This window comes from Bos indicus x Bos taurus, chromosome 15 (assembly GCF_003369695.1).
Source record: "Bos indicus x Bos taurus breed Angus x Brahman F1 hybrid chromosome 15, Bos_hybrid_MaternalHap_v2.0, whole genome shotgun sequence".
Taxonomy (NCBI): Eukaryota; Metazoa; Chordata; class Mammalia; order Artiodactyla; family Bovidae; genus Bos; species Bos indicus x Bos taurus.
This window is the reverse complement of record NC_040090.1, coordinates 37,643,941-37,665,098: the sequence shown is the minus strand read 5'-3', so window position 1 is coordinate 37,665,098 and position 21,158 is coordinate 37,643,941. Positions and strand designations below refer to the sequence as shown.

At 38.8% G+C, this 21,158-nt stretch overlaps 1 protein-coding gene across 1 annotated transcript in view; it reads left to right on the top strand.

Annotated features, from left to right (window-relative positions):
• LOC113905622 (interferon-induced very large GTPase 1-like) overlaps positions 1–21,075 on the top strand; it is a 42,155-nt gene extending 21,080 nt beyond the window's left edge. Inside the window, exon 3 of the mRNA XM_027563159.1 lies at positions 11,947–21,075. Within this exon, the coding sequence (XP_027418960.1) occupies positions 13,915–18,432 (4,518 nt within the window). The 5' untranslated portion in view covers positions 11,947–13,914 and the 3' untranslated portion in view covers positions 18,433–21,075. The remainder of the gene's footprint in view (positions 1–11,946) is intronic.
• Positions 21,076–21,158: the final 83 nt, after the last annotated feature.

Here is a 21,158-nt window from a genome sequence, read left to right as displayed (position 1 = left end):
TGCTGAAGAAGCTGAAATTGAACAGTTCTATGACGACCCACAAGACCTTCTAGAACTAACACCCAAAAAAGATGTCCTTTTCACTTTAGGGGACTGGACTGCAAAAGTAGGAAGTAAAAAAACATCTGGAGTAACAGGCAAATTTGGCCTTGGAGTATAAAATGAAGCAGGCCAAAGACTAACAGAGTTTTTCCAAGAATAAGCACTGGTCATAGCACACACCCTCTTCCAACAATAAAAGAGAAGACTACACATGAACATCACCAGATGGTCAATAATGATATCAGGTTGATTATATTCTTTGCAGCCAAAGATGGAGGGCTCTATACAGTCAGCAAAACAAGACCCAGAGCTGACTGTGGCTCAGATCATGAACTCCTTATTGCCAAATTCAGATTTAAATTGAAGAAAGTAGGGAAAACCACTAGACCATTCAGGTATGACCTAAATCAAATCCCTTATGATTATATAGTGGAAGTGACAAATAGATTCAAGGGATTAGATCTGATAGAGTGTCTGAAGAACTATGGACAGATGTTCGTGACACTGTACAGGAGACAGTGATCAAGACCATCCCCAAGAAAAAGAAATGCAAAATGGCTTTCTGAGGAGGCCTTACAAATAGCTGAGGAAAGAAAAGAAGCTAAAAGCAAAGGAGAAAAGGAAAGATATACCCATGGGAATGTAGAGTTCCAAATAGCAAGGAGAGATAAGAAAGCCTTCCTCAGTGATCAATACAAAGAAATAGAGGAAAACAATAGAATGGGAAAGACTAGAGATCTCTTTAAGAAAATTAAAGATACCAAGGGAACATTTCATGTAAAGATGGGCAAAATAAAGGAAAGAAATGGTATGGACCTAACAGAAGCAGAAGATATTAAGAAGAGGTGGTAAGAATACACAGAAGAATTATACAAAAAAGATCTTCATGACCCAGATAACCATAGAGCCAGACATCTTGGTATACAAGATGTATACCTAGAGCCAGACATCTTGGTATACAAAGTCAAGTGGACCTTTGTTCATCACTATGAACAAAGCTAAAGGAGGTGATGGAATTCCAGTTAAGCTATTACAAATCCTAAAAGATGATGCTGTGAAAGTACTTCACCCAATATGCCAGGAAATTTGGAAAACTCAGCAGTGGCCACAGGACTGGAAAAGGTCAGTTTTAATTCCAATCCCAAAGAAGGGAAATGGTAAAGAATATTCAAAGGACTGCACAATTGCACTCAATTCACACGCTAGCAAAGTAATGCTCAAAACTCTCCAACCCAGGATTCTATACTACATGAACCGTGAACTTTCAGATGTTCAAGTTAGATTCAGAAAAGGCAAAGGAACCAGAGATCAAATTGTCTACATCCTTTGGATCATAGAAAATGCAAGAAAATTCTAGAAAAATAGCTACTTCTGCTTCGTTGACTACACTAAAGCCTTTGTGTGAATTGGAAAAACTTTGGAAAATACTTAAAGAGATGGGAATACCAGACCACCTTATCTGCCTCCTGAGAAATCTGTATGCAGGTCAAAAAGCAACAGTTAGAACCGGACATGGAACAACAGACTGGTTCCAAATCGGGAAAGGAGTATGTCAAGGATGTATACTGTCACCCTGCTTATTTAACTTATATGCAAAGTACATCATGCAAAATGCCAGGCTGGATGAAGCACAAACTGGAATCAAGATTGCCGGGAGAAATATCAATAACCTCAGAAAAGCAGATGACACCACCCTTATGGCAGAAAGTGAAGAAGAACTAAAGAGCCTCTTGATGAAAGTGAAAGAGGAGAGTGAAAAAGTTGGCTTTTAAGCCAGCATTCAGAAAACGAAGATCACAGCATCTGGTCCCATGACTTCATGGCAAATAGATGGGGAAACAGTGGCAGACTTTATTTTGGGGGGCTCCAAAATCACTGCAGATGGTGACTGCAGCCATGAAATTAAAAGACGCTTACTCCTTGGAAGGAAAGTTATGACCAACCTAAACACCATATTAACCGACTCCACTGTTCTTGCCTGAAGAATCCCAGGGATGGGGGAGCCTGGTGGGCTGCTGTCTATGGGGTCACACAGAGTAGGACACGACTGAAGTGACTTAGCAGCAGCAGCAGCAGCAAACACCACATTAAAAAGCAGAGACATTACTTTGCCAACAAAGGTACATCTATCAAAGCTATGGTTTTTCCAGTAGTCATGTATGGATGTGAGAGTTGGATTATAAAGAAAGCTGAGCACCAAAAAATTGATGCTTCTGAACTGCGGTGTTGGAGAAGACTCTTGAGAGTCCCTTGGACTGCAAGGAGATCCAACCAGTCCATCCTAAAAGAGATCAGTCCTGAGTGTTCGTTGGAAGGACTGATGTTGAAGCTGAAACTCCAATACTTTGGCCACCTGAAGCAAAGAACTGACTCATTGGAAAAGACCCTGATGCTGGGAAAGGTTGAAGGCGGGAGGAGAAGGGGACGACAGAGGATGAGATGGTTGCATGGCATCACCAACTCAAGGGACATGAGTGGGTAAACTCTGAGAGTTGGTGATGGACCGGCAGGCCTGGTGTGCTGCAGTCCATGGGGTCACAAAGAGTCGGACACAGAGCGACTGAACTGAACTGAATAGGTATACAGTCATATCTCATTTTATTGTGCTTTGTGGATATTCTGTTTTTTACAAACTGAAGTCTTGTGGCAACCCTGCATTAAGCAAGCCTACAGGCACCAATTTTTTTTTTCTCTCTACAACCCCTGGCAACCACTGATCTATTTTATAGTCTCCATAGTTTTGACTTCAACTATTTTATATAGTTGGAATAATAAAATATGTAGCATTATCAGACTATTCTTTCACACAGCAATGTGATTTAAGAGTCTTCTTTGTCTTTCACAGCTTTATAGATCAATTCTTTTTTTTTTCCTAAACAGTAATAATAACCTAGATGGCGTATTAAAAAGCAGAGACATCACTTTGTCAACACAGGTCCATATAGTCAAACCTATAGGTTTTCTAGCAGTTATGTACAGATGTGAGACTTGGACCATAAAGAAAGCTCAGTGCTGAAGAACTGATGCTTTCAAATTGTGGTGCTGAAGAAGACACTGTCTCTATAAATTACGTTGGGAAGAACTGATGCCTTAACAATATTAAACATAAATACCTCTCCATTTATATAGATATTCCTTTATTTCTTTCATTAGAGTTTTGTAGTTTTCCTTATATAGATCTTGCATATATTTTATTAGGTTTATATCTAAGTATTTATTATGCAAGGGTACTAGTTTAAATGGTATTGTGTTTTTAACCTCAAATTCCAATGGCTTATTGCTAGCATATTAAAAAACAATAGTTTTGTATTCTAACCCTTATATTCTACTACCTTGTTGTATTCAGTAATCAGTTCCAGGAGATATTTTGTTGATTCTTTGGCATTTTTTACATACTGTCATCTACAAACAAAGACATGTTCTATTTATTTCTTCCCAAATCAGTATATTTTTATTTCCTTATCTTATTAACTAACTCTTCCAATAGAATGTGTGATAGGAGAGATGAGACGGGATATCCTTAACCTATTTTTCTTTAAGAGGACAGTTTCTAGGTTCTTAGCATTAAGTGTAATGTTAATAGTAGGGCTTTTGTTAATGTCTTTTATCTAGTTCAGTAAGTTCCCCTCTATTCTTAGCTTGCTGGAAGTTTTAATAATGAATAAGTATTGGATTTTGTCAAATGGGTTCTCTCCATGTGGTTTTTCTTTTCAGTTCATTGTAGTATATTACATGAATTGATTCTGAACGTTGAATTCACTTTGCTTACCTGAGGTAAATCCCACATGGTTGTGGTATATAACTCCTTTTTACATTATTAGATTTAATTTGTTAATTTTTTTTCATAAGAGATATAGGTTTTCGGTTTTCTTTCTTATAATGTCCTTAAATGGTTGTGGTATCAGGGTAACACTGACCTCATGAACTAAATTAGGAAGTACTTCTTCTGCTTCTGTCCTCTGAAAGAGATTGTAGATATTTGGTAGTTTCTTCCCTAAATGCTTGGTAGAATTCACCAGTGAATTCCACTGGGACTAGTGATTTCTGTTTTGGATGGTTGTTAAATATTGATTCAATTTTTTTAACAGACACAGGCCTATTTAGATTATTTATTTCCTCTCATGTAAGCTTAATAGTTGGTCTACCAAGGAATTGATACCTTTTATCTAGGCTATCAAACGAAAGAGCAAACAGTAAAGATGCTTGGAATGATTTCTATTTTTTTTAATTTACCAAGGCTAGACTTATGGCCCAGGATGTGATCTATCCTGGAGAAGGTTCCATGTGCGCTTGAGAAAAAGGTGAAATTCATTGTTTTGGGATGAAATGTCCTATAGATATCAATTAGGTCTAACTGGTCTATTGTATCGTTTAACCTTTGTGTTTCCTTGTTAATTTTCTGTTTAGTTGATCTATCCATAGGTGTGAGTGGGGTATTAAAGTCTCCCACTATTATTGTGTTATTGTTAATTTCTCCTTTCATACTTGTTAGCATTTGTCTTACATATTGCGGCGCTCCCGTGTTGGGTGCATATATATTTATAATTGTTATATCTTCTTCTTGGATTGATCCTTTGATCATTATGTAGTGACCATCTTTGTCTCTTTTCACAGCCTTTGTTTTAAAGTCTATTTTATCTGATATAAGTATTGCTACTCCTGCTTTCTTTTGGTCCCTATTTGCATGGAAAATCTTTTTCCAGCCCTTCACTTTCAGTCTGTATGTGTCCCCTGTTTTGAGGTGGGTCTCTTGTAGACAACATATGTAGAGGTCTTGTTTTTGTATCCATTCAGCCAGTCTTTGTCTTTTGGTTGGGGCATTCAACCCATTTACATTTAAGGTAATTACTGATAAGTATGATCCCGTTGCCATTTACTTTATTGTTTTGGATTCGAGTTTATACACCGTTTTTGTGTTTCCTGTCTAGAGAATATCCTTTAGTATTTGTTGGAGAGCTGGTTTGGTGGTGCTGAATTCTCTCAGCTTTTGCTTGTCTGAGAAGCTTTTGATTTCTCCTTCATATTTGAATGAGATCCTTGCTGGGTACAATAATCTGGGCTTTAGGTTATTTTCTTTCATCACTTTATGTCTTGCCATTCCTTCCTGGCTTGAAGAGTTTCTATTGAAAGATCAACTGTTATCCTTATGGGAATTCCCTTGTGTGTTATTTGTTGTTTTTCCCTTGCTGCTTTTAATATTTGTTCTTTGTGTTTGATCTTTGTTAATTTGATTAATATGTGTCTTGGGGTGTTTCGCCTTGGGTTTATCCTGTTTGGGACTCTCTGGGTTTCTTGGACCTGGGTGATTATTTCCTTCCCCATTTTAGGGAAGTTTTCAACTATTATCTCCTCAAGTATTTTCTCATGGTCTTTCTTTTTGTCTTCTTCTTCTGGGACCCCTATGACCCTAATCTCAAAAATATACAAGCAACTCCTACAGCTCAACTCCAGAAAAATAAATGACCCAATCAAAAAATGGGCCAAAGAACTAAATAGACATTTCTCCAAAGAAGACATACAGATGGCTAACAAACACATGAAAAGATGCTCAACATCACTCATTATCAGAGAAATGCAAATCAAAACTGCTATGAGGTACCATTTCACACCAGTCAGAATGGCTGCAATCCATAAGTCTACAAGCAATAAATGCTGGCGAGGGTGTGGAGAAAAGGGAACTCTCTTACACTGTTGGTGGGAATGCAAACTAGTACAGCCACTATGGAGAACAGTGTGGAGATTCCTTAAAAAACTGGAAATAGAACTGCCTTATGATCTAGCAATCCCACTGCTGGGCATACACACTGAGGAAACCAGAAGGGAAAGAGACACGTGTACCCCAATGTTCATCGCAGCACTGTTTATAATAGCCAGGACATGGAAGCAACCTAGATGCCCATCAGCAGATGAATGGATAAGAAAGCTGTGGTACATATACACAATGGAGTATTACTCAGCCATTAAAAAGAATACATTTGAATCAGTTCTAATGAGATGGATGAAACTGGAACCTATTATACAGAGTGAAGTAAGCCAGAAAGAAAAACACCAATACAGTATACTAACGCATATATATGGAACTTAGAAAGATGGTAACAATAACCCTGTGTACGAGACAGCAAAAGAGACACTGATGTATAGATCAGTCTTATGGACTCTGTGGGAGAGGGAGAGGGTGGGGACATTTGGGAGAATAGCAGTGAAACATGTATAATATCATGTATGAAACAAGTCGCCAGTCCAGGTTCGATGCACGATACTGGATGCTTGGGGATGGTGCACTGGGACGACTCAGAGGGAGGGTATGGGGAGGGAGGAGGGAGGAGGGTTCAAGATGGGGAACACAGGTATACCTGTGGCAGATTCATTTTGATATTTGGCAAAATTAATACAATATTGTAAAGTTTAAAAATAATGTGATGGATTCATTTTGATGTTTGGCAAAACTAATACAATTGTGTAAAGTTTAAAAATTAAAATAAAATTAAAAAAAAATAAATTGGATAAAAATGTAAAAAAAAAAAAATAAAATAAAATAAAATTAAATTAAATTTAAAAAAAAGAAAAAAGATATAATAATTAAAATGTAAAAATAAATAAATAAATAAAAGGCCTCCTGTCTTCTAAAAGAAAAAAAAAAAAAAAAAGAGCAAACAGTTTTTCATAGTACTCTTTTTTTCATCCCTCAAAGTCTACAGAATTCATATCCATAACCCATATTTTACTTCTGATATTAGTAATTTGTCTTCCCTCTTTTCACAGTCTGAATTATTAGTTTTGTTGGTATTTCCAAAGAATCATGTTGTACTTTTACTGATTTTTTTTCTATTGATTTCCTGTTTTCAATTTTATTGGTTTTTTAGTTCTTATTTCTTTTCTCTTGCTTATTTGGATTCAATTTTCTCTTCATTTCCTCAGATGGAAACTTAGATTATTGTTTTCATATAACTATTCTTTTGTTATGTATGCATTCAATGTAAATTTCCCTCTAAGCACGCCCTTTCACTGTAGCCCACAAATTTGGTAAGTTGTACAATAAAATGTTTCTTATTTTATTTTCCTGTGTTAGTTTTACAGTTATATATTCTTGACTCTTATATTTGACATTGTTCTAGAAATTGCAACATATATTCTAAAAAATCAATAGAATCTTTGACCTTCCTCTCAAATACCCCAAGGAACTGAGGGTCTTTTCAATCCATTTGGTTGCAGACTCCAGCCTAAATGCAATTGCCATCATGTATTTTAAACCCCACTGTTTTATGCATTTATTTAGATTTTCCCATATATTTATTCCTTTGTTCCTCACCATCTTTTCCTGCATCTCTGACTATTCATTGGTGATATTTTCCTTCTCCTGAAAAAACATGCCTTAGTAGTTCCTTCAATGTGCATTTCTAGGTAGCAAATTTTGTTACTGTGCTGTTTTCAATTATGTTTTTCTTTCACCATAATTCTTTAAGGATATTTTAAACTCTGTATAGAATCCTACTTTATCAGATGTTTTCTTTCAGTAGGTTTAACCTTCCATCCTACTGCCTTCTGGCTTCCATCAGTGCTGTTGAGGTCATTGCTGTCTCTAATTATTATTTGAAGATAAAATCCACTTACCTTAGACAGTCCTCAGAATGGGAGAAAGTAATACCAAATGAAAAAACCTACAAAGAATTAGTCTCCAAAATATACAAGCAGCTCATGTAGCTCAATACCAGAAAAATGAACAATCATATCAAAAAGTGGGCAAAAGACCTAAAATGACATTTCTGCAAAGAAGACATACACATGGCTAATAAACACATGAAAACATGCTCAACATCACTTACTATTCAGTTCAGTTCAGTTCAGTTGCTCAGTCGTGTCTGACTCTGCGACCCCATGAATCACAGCATGCCAGGCCTCCCTGTCCATCACCAACTCCCAGAGTTCACTCAGACTCACGTCCATCGAGTCAGTGATGCCATCCAGCCATCTCATCCCCTCTCATCCCCTTTTCCTCTTGCCCCCAATCCCTCCCAGCATCAGAGTCTTTTCCAATGAGTCAACTCTTCCCATGAGGTAGCCAAAATACTGGAGTTTCAGCTTTAGCATCAGTCCTTCCAAAGAAATCCCAGGGCTGATCTCCTTCAGAATGGACTGGTTGGATCTCCTTGCAGTCCAAGGGACTCTCAAGAGTCTTCTCCAACACCACAGTTCAAAAGCATCAATTCTTCGGCGTTCAGCCTTCTTCACAGTCCAACTCTCACATCCATACATGACCACTGGAAAAACCATAGCCTTGACTAGACGAATCTTTGTTGGCAAAGTAATGTCTCTGCTTTTCAATATGCTATCTAGGTTGGTCATAACTTTCCTTCCAAGGAGTAAGCATCTTTTAATTTCATGGCTGCAGCCACCATCTGCAGTAATTTTGGAGCCCCCCAAAATAAAGTCTGACACTGTTTCCCCATCTATTTCCCATGAAGTGATGGGACCAGATGCCATGATCTTCATTTTCTGAATGTTGAGTTTTAAGCCAATTTTTTCATTCTCCTCTTTCACCTTCATCAAGAGGCTTTTTAGTTCTTCTTCACTTTCTGCCATAAGGGTGGTGTCATCTGCATATCTGAGGTTATTGACATTTCTCCCGGCAATCTTGATTCCAGCTTGTGTTTCTTCCAGTCCAGCATTTCTCATGATGTACTCTGCATATAAGTTAATTCCTTGAGACTTCAAAGAATTTGTCTTAAAAATTTAGATATTTTAGATAACTCAGTTGGAAAAGTTGTTCTCTCTTCTAATTATGTTTTGGCTGCACTGGGTCCTTATTGCTGTGTGCAGGCTTTCTCTATTTGCAGTAAGTGGGGGCTACTCTAGTTGCAGTGTGCATATGCACACTGCATATATCTCACCCACATCCTGTCTTCACTTCCTTTGCATATATACCCAGGGCTTCTCATTGTTATGGCTTCTTTTATTGTGGAGCACAGCCCGTAGGGCACATGGGTTTTAGTAGTTGCAGCACATGGGCTCTAAGCACAGGCGCAGGTGTTGTGGTCACAGGCTTAGTTGCTCTGTGGCATGTGGGATCTTCCTGGACCAGGGATCAAACCAGTGTTCCCTACATTGCAAGGTGGATTCCTAACCACTGTCCACCAGAGAAGCCCAAAAAAGCTGTTTTTTTAATTACTGAGTCTGCCATTAAATTTAGATTCAAATTTTAGTGACATTGGTGAAGATGGAAAGCACAAAATCAAAATGACTGTAAGATGACATGACAATTAGAGTGATTCAGTAAAGACAAAAATGAAGGAAAAATCTAAGGGAGAGGTGGTAGGGGATTAAAAAGAATTGAGATTTAGGAGAGATTGAAAAGGATAATTTGAAAGGACATGAAACTACATTCACATTAGGAGGAAGAGGATGCATAGGATTATAATAGTGACATTCAGTAGGACAGGAAATACAATAAGAGAGGAAACCTGAATTATGTGTGAAGTTGAAATGTGTGAAATCTCATCTCATATAATGTGTCAAAGACAAGGTGGTTAAAAACATAACATTGAGACAACACTGCATATAAGAGTATTTGGTTCTACATACACACATTAAGATGGAATCAGTAGATAAAGAGAATTTGATTATACATATATAGTTTATAATATAAAATAGATATATATAATGGTATTAACTAGTGTCAGAGGAAGAGTGAGAAGAGGGTGACAAGTATAAATCAGCTAAGAAGTGCATTTTATTTATTGAGATAAATTAACATATAACCTTGCATAAGTCTAAGGTATACAATGTTCTGATACGATACATTTTTATATCACCAAAGGACCAAGATAGAGTTAGCTAACACCTCTATCTCATCACAGTAGCATTTCTTTATTGTGGTGAGAACAAATAAGATTAAGTCCCTTGGCAACTTTATCGTTTATAATACAGTATATTGTTTATAATTGGGGAAGGCAATGGCACCCCACTCTAGTATTCTTGCCTGGAAAATCCCATGGACTGAGGAGCCTGGTAGGCTGCAGTCCATGGGGTCGCTAAGAGTTGGACACAACTGAGCGACTTCACTTTCACTTTTCACTTTCATGCATTGGAGAAGGAAATGGCAACCCACTCCAGTGTTCTTGCCTGGAGAATTCCAGGGACAGGGGAGCCTGGTGGGCTGCCGTTTATGGGGTCACACAGAGTCGGACACAACTGAAGTGACTTAGCATAGCATAGCATACCATTATTTATAATCACTATGTGTGCTATGTGCTCTGCTTAGTCGCTCAGTTGTATCCAACTCTTTGCAACCCCATGGACTGTAGCCCGCCAGGCTCCTGTGTCCATAAGGATTCTCCAGGCAAAAATGCTGGAGTGGGTTGCCATGCCCTCTTCCAGGAGATCTTCCCAACCTAGGGATCAAACCCAGGTCTCCTGCATTGCAGGCGGATTCTTTACCATCTGAGCCACCAGGGAAGCCTAGATGTCTAGGACTTATTTATCTACTGATGGCACATTTGTACCTTTAAACAGTATCTCCCTAATTCCTACACCTTCCAATCCTGGTAACCACCATACTACTCTGGTTTTACAAGTTTGGCTTTTTTAGATTCCACATGTAAGTGATATGATACAGAATTTCTCTTTCTTGGTCTGACTTATCTCATTTAGCGTAATGCACTCAAGGTCCATCCATGTTGTCACACACAAATGGCAGGACTTCCCTCTTTCTTGTGACTGTATAATATTCCACTGTGTGTCTGTGTCTGTGCATGCTGTATCACATATGCTTTATCCATTAAGCCATGGGCTGACACTTAGGCTGTTTCCATATCTTGGCTATTGTTAATAATGTTTCAGTAAACATGGAGGTGCATATATCTCTTCAATATCCTGTCTTCACTTCCTTTGCATATATATCCAGGACTGGAATTGCTGGGTAATATTGTGATCCTATTTTTCACTTTTGAGGAAACTATAATCTTTTCCATAGTGGCTAAACCAACTTAAATTCTCAGCAACAGTATACAAGGGTTCCCTTTTTCTACACCCTCTCTAGCATTTATTATTTGTAGAATATATGATGATGGCCATTATGATTGGCTTGAGGTGATACCTCATTATCATTTTGATTTGCATTTCCCTGACAATTAACAACGTTGAGTGACTTTTCATGTGCCTGTTGGTCATCTGTATGTCTTCTTTGGAGAAACATCTATTTATTCTTTGCCTACTTTTTCCTAATATTCTTTTAATGTAGCTATCCAATTTTCCCAGCATCATTTATTGGAATTTTTTTTCCATTGTTTTCTCACCTCTTTTGTCATAGATTATTGACCATAAGTGTGTAGGTTTATTTCTGGGCTCTCTATTCTATTCCATTGATCTATATGTTTGCTTTTATGTCAATGTCATGCTCTTTTTATTAATGTAGCTTTGTAGTATAGTCTGCATAGGGAACGTGACACATCCAGCTATTTTTTTTCTCCAGTCAGCTTGCAATTGAGTCTTCTGTGGTTCCAAAACAATTTTTAGAATTAATTTGTCCTACTTTTGTGAAAGTATCCTGGGTATTCTGATAGTGACTGTATTAAATCTATAGATTGCTTTGGATAGTATGGACATTTTTAACAACATTAACCCTTCTAATCAAGGAACACAGGATATCTTTCCATTCCTTTTTATCATTTTCAAATTCTTTTATCAGTGTTTATAGTTTTCAGAATATAGGTCTTTCACCTTCTTGGTTAAGTTTATTCTCTGGTATTTTATTCTTTTCAGTATGATCATAAATGGGACTGTTCCCTGAAATTTTTTTCTGATAATTCATTATTAGTGTATAGAAAAGCAACTGATTTCTGCAAATTAGTCACAGAATTCTGCATATTAACATGCAACAGGCTAACTGAGTGTCTTTTCTTCCCATAGCCATGGACACAGCAGAGTCTAGGCCCAATGAACCCCTGTTTAGAGGCAAAAATAGGCAAGATCTCCAAGAGATGCTCAGAGAAGTAGGACTGGCAGTTGAATACTAGTTGTCAAAGCTGCAGGAACACCTGGGTGTGACTTCTGCCCATGCCTTACAACACTAGAAGAAAAAGACCTCCAGAAACTGAAATGCCAGGTGCAACATTCCTGGGAGAAAAGGGCCCTGGAGAAACTGCTTAACCTGTCATGCTCAAATACTCTTTCAGAGTTACAGGAGTCTTGGGTGGAATCATTAAAGAAAAGGAAGATGGAGGCAGAACAGGCACTGCAGGAACAAAGAGAAATGCTGGCAGAACAGAGGCAACAACAGGAAGAGGCAGTGAGGAAAAAGGAAGCAGTGCTGAGGCAAACAATGGAGATCCCCAAAGAAGTCTGGCCATCACCTGAAAACCCCCCAGGAGAAGTCATGCAAGATATGCAGAGACAACTCAAGGTCATGAAGGGGGCACTTTCTCACAGGAAAAATCTTTCAGATAAAGAACTGGTGAGACATGCTTCTGGAGGACTAGCCCTACAGGGAATTTACAAAACCAGTGACCAAAGGTGTCTTATAGGGAAGAAAGAGGAGCTACTCTGCATCCCCACGGAGTTTGTACTCCTTGGCCCTACTCAGGGTACATGGACAGAAATGAAGGAATTTACATCTTCTCAAGAAGAATCCATGTTCACTCAGACTGTAGAGAAGCTGGGCTTCAGTGTAACTGCCTTAGCAAAGGGTGGAGGTTGGGGAATTAGCCTGGAAGCTGGTATGGATCATAGCATGCATTCAGAATCCAAGAAAATACAACAGTCACATTCTACACACTCTTATTTCTGCTCAACCAAGTTCAGCTATATCCCACTGGCCTCCTTCCACTTTCCCATTGACCAGCTCCAACTTTCCAATGCTGCTCTCCAGGAATTAAAATGCATTGAAGACCTTTTGGGTAAGTCAGAAGACCCAGACAAACTACACTTGTTGAGGCATAGGGTTGAAGCCTTCTTCCAGAGGTTTGGTTCTCATGCTAACCAGGGCCCTCTGCACCTGGGAGGAATCTACTGGTGGAAAGCCATTTCAGAGGGTTTCCAAAAAGAGCAGCTGGCAGAAGTGAAACAGCAAGCAGCAGAGGCCCTGGATAGTTACATAAGGGGCAGTTCCAGTGGCTTTGGAGTGAACATTGGTACAGGTCTGGATATGTCAGACTGTCATTTGAAAAAAGCCTCTCAGAGAACAAGCTTCCAAAATCTCCATACCAAAGTCAAATTATCTGTGGCTCAGACAGGTGGCCCACCAGTAGCAAATGGCCTTTCTGACTGGAAAGAAGGTCTAGTTGCCAATAATCAAACCTGGTGTGTCATTGACCGTGGACTTCAGCTGGTACCTGTTTGGGACATTGTCCTCTCTGGCCACAGAAGTGATTTTAAGGATCCTTTTAAAGTAGCTAACTGCCTGAAAGACAGCTATACTGATCTGACTGAACTCACTGCCCAGATCCAGGAGAGAGAAGAATTACTGAATATTAAGAAGGAGGCTAGGATTGTCCTAGAGGATGTGAAATCCTGCGAAGTTTTTAATCCTGAAGAACAGCCTGGAAGGCTGAGAAATTGCATGCAAAGATTGAGTCAAAAAACTGAAAGTAATACCATTTGGACTAATACACGTCTCAAAAACTTGGGTCTGAAGAAATCTCTGGTAAACACTGTCAACTTTTGCAAAAAATCTTCCAATTGTGGAACGAAGTATATTAAATCTCAGGTGAGCAGTCTTTTGGATCCTCACATCCATAAAGTAAAAAACTTTCCTCAGGCTCATTCCATTATGCAATGGATATTTCAGTCAGAACCAAAGGAAGACAATGTCCATATCACCCAATTTTCCGAGTTAATTGAAATATTAAAAAAAAAAAAAAGAATGACCTTAGGGAAGTAATGGCAAACTCTGGATCCACAAAGTTGGTGGAGGAAGCTCAAAGAAAGCTGACTTACAAGGTCAGCTTGTCTCTTGGCTCCTTCTTGAAAAACCTCCAAGAAATGGGGAAGCCAGACACACGCATCTTGCTACTTTTGATAGCATCTGGTGCAGGATATCATGTGGGTGACAATAAATTTCAGTATCCCCTGGGGCATGATGAGTTAGACTTCCTATTGGATAAAATGCAAACTGCGCAAAATAAATACCAAGAGCTCAAAAATATTTGCAACTACAGGGCTCAGGCATTTCTGGTGCTCACAGGTCTGACAGCAACAGTAGGTATCAAAGCTATTTCCCCAGAGGAGAAAACACAACACTTGGCATTGATCAAACAATACATGGGACGATCTTTGACTAAAGAAGTTGTATATGTCCTCACCAATCGCAGAGATCATGATTGGGAAAACCTAGAAAAAGACTTAAGACTGCTCATTGATGGGAAATATGAGGCTGCTGTCTCTTCATTGCAAGTGGAGGAGGTGATAAAAGAATTGCAAAGTGTCTTCCATGAAAAGAAAGAGCCCCATGAACCACATGATAATGAAAAGAAAAAGGAGGAAGTCATAGAAAATGGAGCCTTCCAAGATTTACTCCAGCGTCTAGGCCTAGAACATTACTACCCAAGAAAAATGAGCAGAGCTAACTTCCAACTAATCCACAAGACTTCTGTGTACAACACCCAGCCCTGCTCTGAAAGAGAACTTCCCTTCTATTTCCTACAGAAGCTATTGATGCTGGATTATGGGCTGAGATACCTGATCATCAAACATGAAGAATACACAGAGAACCAAGTCTATTCAAGCACCTCAAATCAAGAAAAGGAGGCTTTTGATCCATATGAAGATCTACCTGAAGAAAGTGCTCATCCTACTGAGCCTTCAGCAGCCACTAATGTCAGACCCTATGTTCACCCTATGGATATTCAGATGGCAATTCTTCACTGTGCAGATGATTTTGCCAGACAACATATTTTGGACAAACTTTCCATTTGTCAGTTTGCCCTCCCCCTTCTCATACCTAATCCTTGCAATGCTCAAATTGAATTCTCTCTCTGGTCTCTCAGTCAAATTCGAAGGAGCTGGCAGCAAGTAGGGAAATCAATAAAAGGGGAGAAGGACAATTACACGAATCAACAGATGTGTCGTGTTTCTGCCCCCATTGTGTCCTTTATTAGAGCTGGAACTGGCTTCTCTGCCTCCAAATCTCAGATCATGAACTGTCTTCTCAGTGAACGCAAACATGATGTCTTTTTTCACCGACACTGCAAAGGCAGCAGCAGAGACTATCTCTTGATGGGAGGAGTGGTGGAAGTCGCCTGGTTCTGTCCTGGGGTGGAAGAGCAGGACAGATTTGACAACTGCTTGACCTTTACCAATCTTCATGGAGATGCAAAGGAATATGAGAAGCAACTGGCCTTTTTGCAGGAGGTCTCTTCCATAATTGTGGTCCTCATGTCAACTTCTGAGGATAATAAAGGAAACCAAAAAATAGTCCGTGACATGTGTCAGTCATCAAAACCTTTAATCTTCTTGCTTGATGATAAAGGGAAAATCACAGTCAATGACTCTGGCCCAAGAGTGAGAATTGGGATCAGGAACAGAAATGAGGCAGAATTAATAGGGGAGCTCACAACTACAATCAGACGTTTGCTGGAGCTCTCTAACACTGCACTCAGCTTGGAAAACTGTGCCCAGGTTGCTCACAAGCAAGGAATGCTTATTGATGCAAACCAGAGACATTGCAAGGAAGCCAAAGAAAAGGCAGAGGCTATAATTACCCTATTGAGAGAAATGGAAATACCTCAGGTCAAGGAAAACTTACTACCTCTTCAGGGAAAACTGTGGCAACTTTGGTGTAAAAAGGACAAAGAACTCTATCATCTGAGAGAAAAGGGGAATCGCAGCATTGAACAACACAAAAGTGAGACTGAGACAGAAAAACAAATGATAAGACATGAACAGTTCAGAAAAGCCTTTCCTCTCAATGCTTTAATGCGTTCTGTCCTTGAAATTCTCCAAAATCATTCAGAAACTCACACCAAACTCTACTTCCTCCAATGGCTGAATGTAGCTTTGGACAACCTGACTGCAGGACACTTGGAAAATCTAAATGAGAAGAAAAAGGAATTGATTCAAAAAGAAAACCAAGAGGCCCCAAAGAGTAGCTCTCTGAAAGACTGGCAAAATGACATAGAAGCTATTTCCAGAGAGATTAATGACTGTACCTTGGGAATTGAGCACATTCTCAGAGAAGTTGGCCAGATCTATGAAGCTCTGGAAGAAGCTTCACCCATGAAAGATACCCTATTTTTCTCCCTTCCCCACATTGCTGCAGATCTGATGATATCTGGGGTTCCCATTGAGCTGCTAGATGGGGATGTTTCATATGTGCCCCTGAGGTGGGTGGCAGCTGTTTTTGACAAGCTCTCTGAGAAACTTGGAAACAAGCGGCTCTTTGTTCTCTCTGTCCTTGGCCTGCAGAGTTCAGGGAAGTCCACCCTGCTGAATGCCCTTTTTGGGCTGCAGTTCACTGTCAGTGCTGGGAGGTGTACCCGGGGGGCCTACTTGCAGCTTCTGAAAGTGGAGGAGACATTCACAGCTGAACTTGGCTTTGACTTTGTGCTTGTTGTGGACACAGAGGGACTTCGAGCCCCAGAACTCAGCAACAAGTCCCAGAATCATGACAATGAGTTGGCAACCTTTGTCATTGGAATTGGAAACTTGACTCTGATCAATATTATGGGGGGAAATCCATCAGAAATGCAAGATATTCTACAAATAGTTGTCCAAGCTTTTCTGAGGATGAAACAAGTAAAAATCTCTCCCACTTATCTCTTTGTCCATCAGAATGTGGGGGAAGTTACAGCTAAAGACCAAAATATGGAAGGAAGAAGGCGGCTAAAGCAGACATTGGACAAAATGGCAGCAATAGCAGCTGAGGAAGAGCAGTGCTCCAATGTAAGCTGCTTTAGTGATGTCATTAAGTTTGACGTCAACACCCACGTCTACTACTTTGCTCACCTCTGGGATGGCAATCCCCCAATGGCCCCTCCCAATCCTCGCTACAGCCACAATGTTCAGGAACTAAAAAGCAGAATTCTTGTGACTGCCCAACAGGAATCGAGGGGAAGCATCATGAAGATATCAGATGTAAAATTCCGAGTTCAAGATCTGTGGAGAGCCCTACTGAATGAGAACTTTATTTTCAGTTTCAGGAACACTCAAGAAGTCATGGCCATGAGCAAACTGGAAACCATGTATAACTCCTGGACATGGGAGCTGAGGAGTCATATGCAGAGATTACAGGACCAGCTGATCAACCAGATTCAGAATGGAAAAATCCAGACACTCAAAACATATACCCTGGAGGCTTCTGTTAGAGAGATATATGAAGCCATCAAGCAAAAACTTGAAAAATATTTTTATGAAGACCCAGATAGTGAAGTGCTGGTTCAGTGGAAAGGAAATTTTGAAAATAAACTAATAACCCTTAAAGAGGAACTAATTTTAGATGTCCAAAGAAAAGCCAAAGAACTTATTAGTTTAAAAAAAAATCAAGAAAAACTGGATAACAAAAAGTCAAGTTATGAAAAGGAATTATTGGAAAAAAGCCGGAATTTGGCTTTATCACTAAATGGCACCGAATTGAGCGAGGAAGAGCTCCATGAGAAATTCAACTCAGTTTGGAAAAAATGGGTCTATGATGTGTCCTCAAGTCTCCCTCCAGCCACAGACCCTGAAATTAAAGTGGATTCTGAAAACATCCTTTTGGAATATTTCAAAAAGGAAAAAGACATAGTAAGCATACTGAAGAACTCTTCTGGAGAAAAGTTTGAAATCAACTATGATAACCATGTTAAGATGAACAGGAAATCTGGGGAACTCTCTACAATGACAATAGAGAACCAGGATATACACTCCATAAATACAACTACTGACTGCCTTATTTCAAAAGTTAATGAAACTGTTAACAAAATATGTCAGCAAAAGCATGATTACAATCTAACTTATTTCCATGAAATCCTGAGAATAATAGAAGAGGAGGTGAAGTCTGAACCCACTCAGAAAAGATACACATTTACAAGAAAATATGAAATAGACTTATCATTGTATTTATTCCAAAGAGCATCAGTGAAGTTTAAGGAGATGCACAAGGCATTCAAGAGGGCAAATGATCCTGTACACTATCTGCAATGCAAGAAAGATGATTTCTTCATGAGCTTTAAGATCTCTTGTCAAGGAGCAACTTCAATTAAAATGTTTGTTGATTTTCTGTGGAAGAAACTCACACCTGCTGTCTCCAGCACCATAAGGAAAAACATGGCCCTCAAAATTGCTGGGGACATTCGAACCACCTGCCGGGCATTCAGTGAAAACAGAGCTAACCTGGAGAAACACATTCTCATCTCTCTGGCAGAAGAGGAAAATTTTGATAACTACTGCCAGTACCTTCATAATCCCAGAATCATTTTTTAAGAATTACATTGAAAACCATGTTAAAAGATATTTGTCTGACACAGGAAGTGAAAAAATAAAGACTTTTCTACAAATGAGTTTAGATGACATCAAGATTGCCATCCTCTCAGCTATACATGCATCTACAGCAATAGCTAAAGATAAAAGCAGCACAGTGTCTGGGTGGTTAGATTTGTTCTGTGATCACCTGGGGAGTACCTTGATCTTCCCACGAAAAGACTTAATAAGCATTGAACACCAGGAGATAAAAGATATCGAGTTTATCAAAGAGGCCATGAGTAAAGCTTTGGATTCTGCAATGAACAGTGAAGAACAGAACTGTTTGTCTAGACTTGTAGAAGAAATGATTCCTGAAATCCAGAAAATGCTCTTTGAACATCTCTGTGGCTGCTGGAAACAGTGTCCCTTCTGTAAAGCAATTTGTACAAACACAATCCCTACCCATGAAGGAGACCACAGTGTTCCCTTCCACCGTCCAAAGGCTCTCAGTGGATGGGGGTGGTATCAAACAGACCATTTTGTCATTGAACACTGTACTAGTCTGGTAGCAAGTGATTGTGATTTTGTTTTGAATGATGGCAGGACAATCCTATATAAGACCTATCGACAAGCAGGAGGGGAATATGCCACATGGAGCATCACCCCAGACACATCCACCCAGCCATACTGGAAATGGTTTGTCTGTCACTTCAGATCAAAGCTAGAAGAAAAACATCACAAAAGATTTATCAATAAAGGTGAAATTCCTGATGCCTGGAACAAAATCACAAAGCAGGATGTGCTTGATGACTTGAAAAAAAATTAATACTCGATGACCAGATAAGAGTTCCAGTATCTAAACCAAGAAGGCACATTACCAGAACAAGCCTAAAATACCAGCCACTCAAAATGAAAACCTTCCTCATATCAATTTTTTTTCAAATGAAACATCTAAAACTAAATCAATCATAGCAAGAGTTGAAGATTTCTTGAGTAAGAACATTATTTTTCTTTGCCTCAATTCCTTCTTCTTTAAAAACAGATAACTGATACATATGAGTACATGATAAAATTGAATAGTCCATTTAATATAACTGCATATTTTATATTATTCTGAATGTTTTTATTTTTAAATATGTAACATTATATAAAGCTTTAAGAAATTCATTTTTATAGAGGGAAATTAAAATCATTGCAGACTGCTACAAAATCTATAGAATAACTATATGAATATTTTTATCAACATACAGTTATTCACTGGAAGTTACAAATTCTTTTCATTTCTAAGTGTATTTTTTTTCACTCTATGAAATTGTGAGGAAGAGTTATTAATGCTTGAATGCAAAAACAATCATAGGAAATTCAAGATTTCCAATTCTCAAATATAATGCCATTTAGAGCTATTTTATTATAGGAATTAAAAAAAAAAAAAACAGAAACTTGGCCAAGATAGAGCCTGCATCAATTCAGGAAACAATATTAAACAAGTATGAAAAATAGAAGTTAAATAACTTTTTCTAATTTAACCATTTTCTCTTCTTCCTGGGCACTTTGGCACTTGCCTGTGCATGTTTTTTTTTTTTAAGGTAAAGAAAAAATTCACTGGAGTTTAGGTATTCAGAGCCTAGAGCTCTGTACAAGTCTGAGAAGGACCCGTTTATGGAACAAGATTTATGACCAGGGAAAAAGGGCCATTTTAATTAAGGCTGTGGACCAGATCGGGGCTTCCCTCATAGCTCAATCGGTAAAGAGTCTGCCTGCAATGCAGGAGACCTGGGGTCGATTCCAGGGTCAGGAAGACTCCCTGGAGAAGAAAATAGCAACCCACTCCAGTATTCTTGCCTGGAGAATCCCATAGGCAGCGGAGCCTGGCTAGCTACAGTCCATGGGGTCACAAGAGTCAGACACATCTTAGTGACTAAACCATAGTGATAATTCAATAAGAAATGTTTCTGAATATTAAAATGTAAGAAAATGCTTATCTCCAATCAAGCACCTTTGTGTCTTTTCACACTATTTGAGCCATAGAGTCATGATCAGAAATAAAAACGGAGAACATGCTGAAGCCAACCAAGGACCTGAGAAGGGAGGAAATCTCCATTCTGCAAACCTATACGTTCTGAAACAATGACTTATGCTAGGTTCTCAAAGCTGATGATCTGAAGGACTCCTGATGCAAAGGAAAAAGTTACTCATGTCTGACATAGAGCCATTCATTGGCTTCTATTTAAGGGTACACTCTCTACCCCTCCACAGTCTGTATGAAAACATACAGTGCAAAGAAGAACAATCAAAGGACTTGGATCTTCAGAGTGGGGTGATAGGAGCACTCACTCTGCTATCTCTGTGCCCCAAGCATACTCTTCAGTTTCAGGTCAAGTGACCATGTCTCCAGAAGAAATCATGAAACAGAAAAGCTGTATAGAAAGCAGTTGTTTGAATAGATGGATTTTCCTTTTGTTCTTTAATAGTCTCACTGAGAGTTGGAGGAGCCTCCAAATAGAACAAAGTTGAAATAGTGATAAAAACAGAACCCACGCACAATATAGCACCTGTCTCTGACATCACTGCATCCTTGATAACTGTGCAATGTTAACATTTGTTCAATGCTTTTCATATTTGTTCAATAAGTCCATTAAAACTTTTAACTAAGAAGTATTATAATTAACTTTGATTTTCAGGCAAAATTCTTGTGTATAAACAAATAATTTTTATCAATTCCTCAGGCATTTAAGTAGAGTGATTAC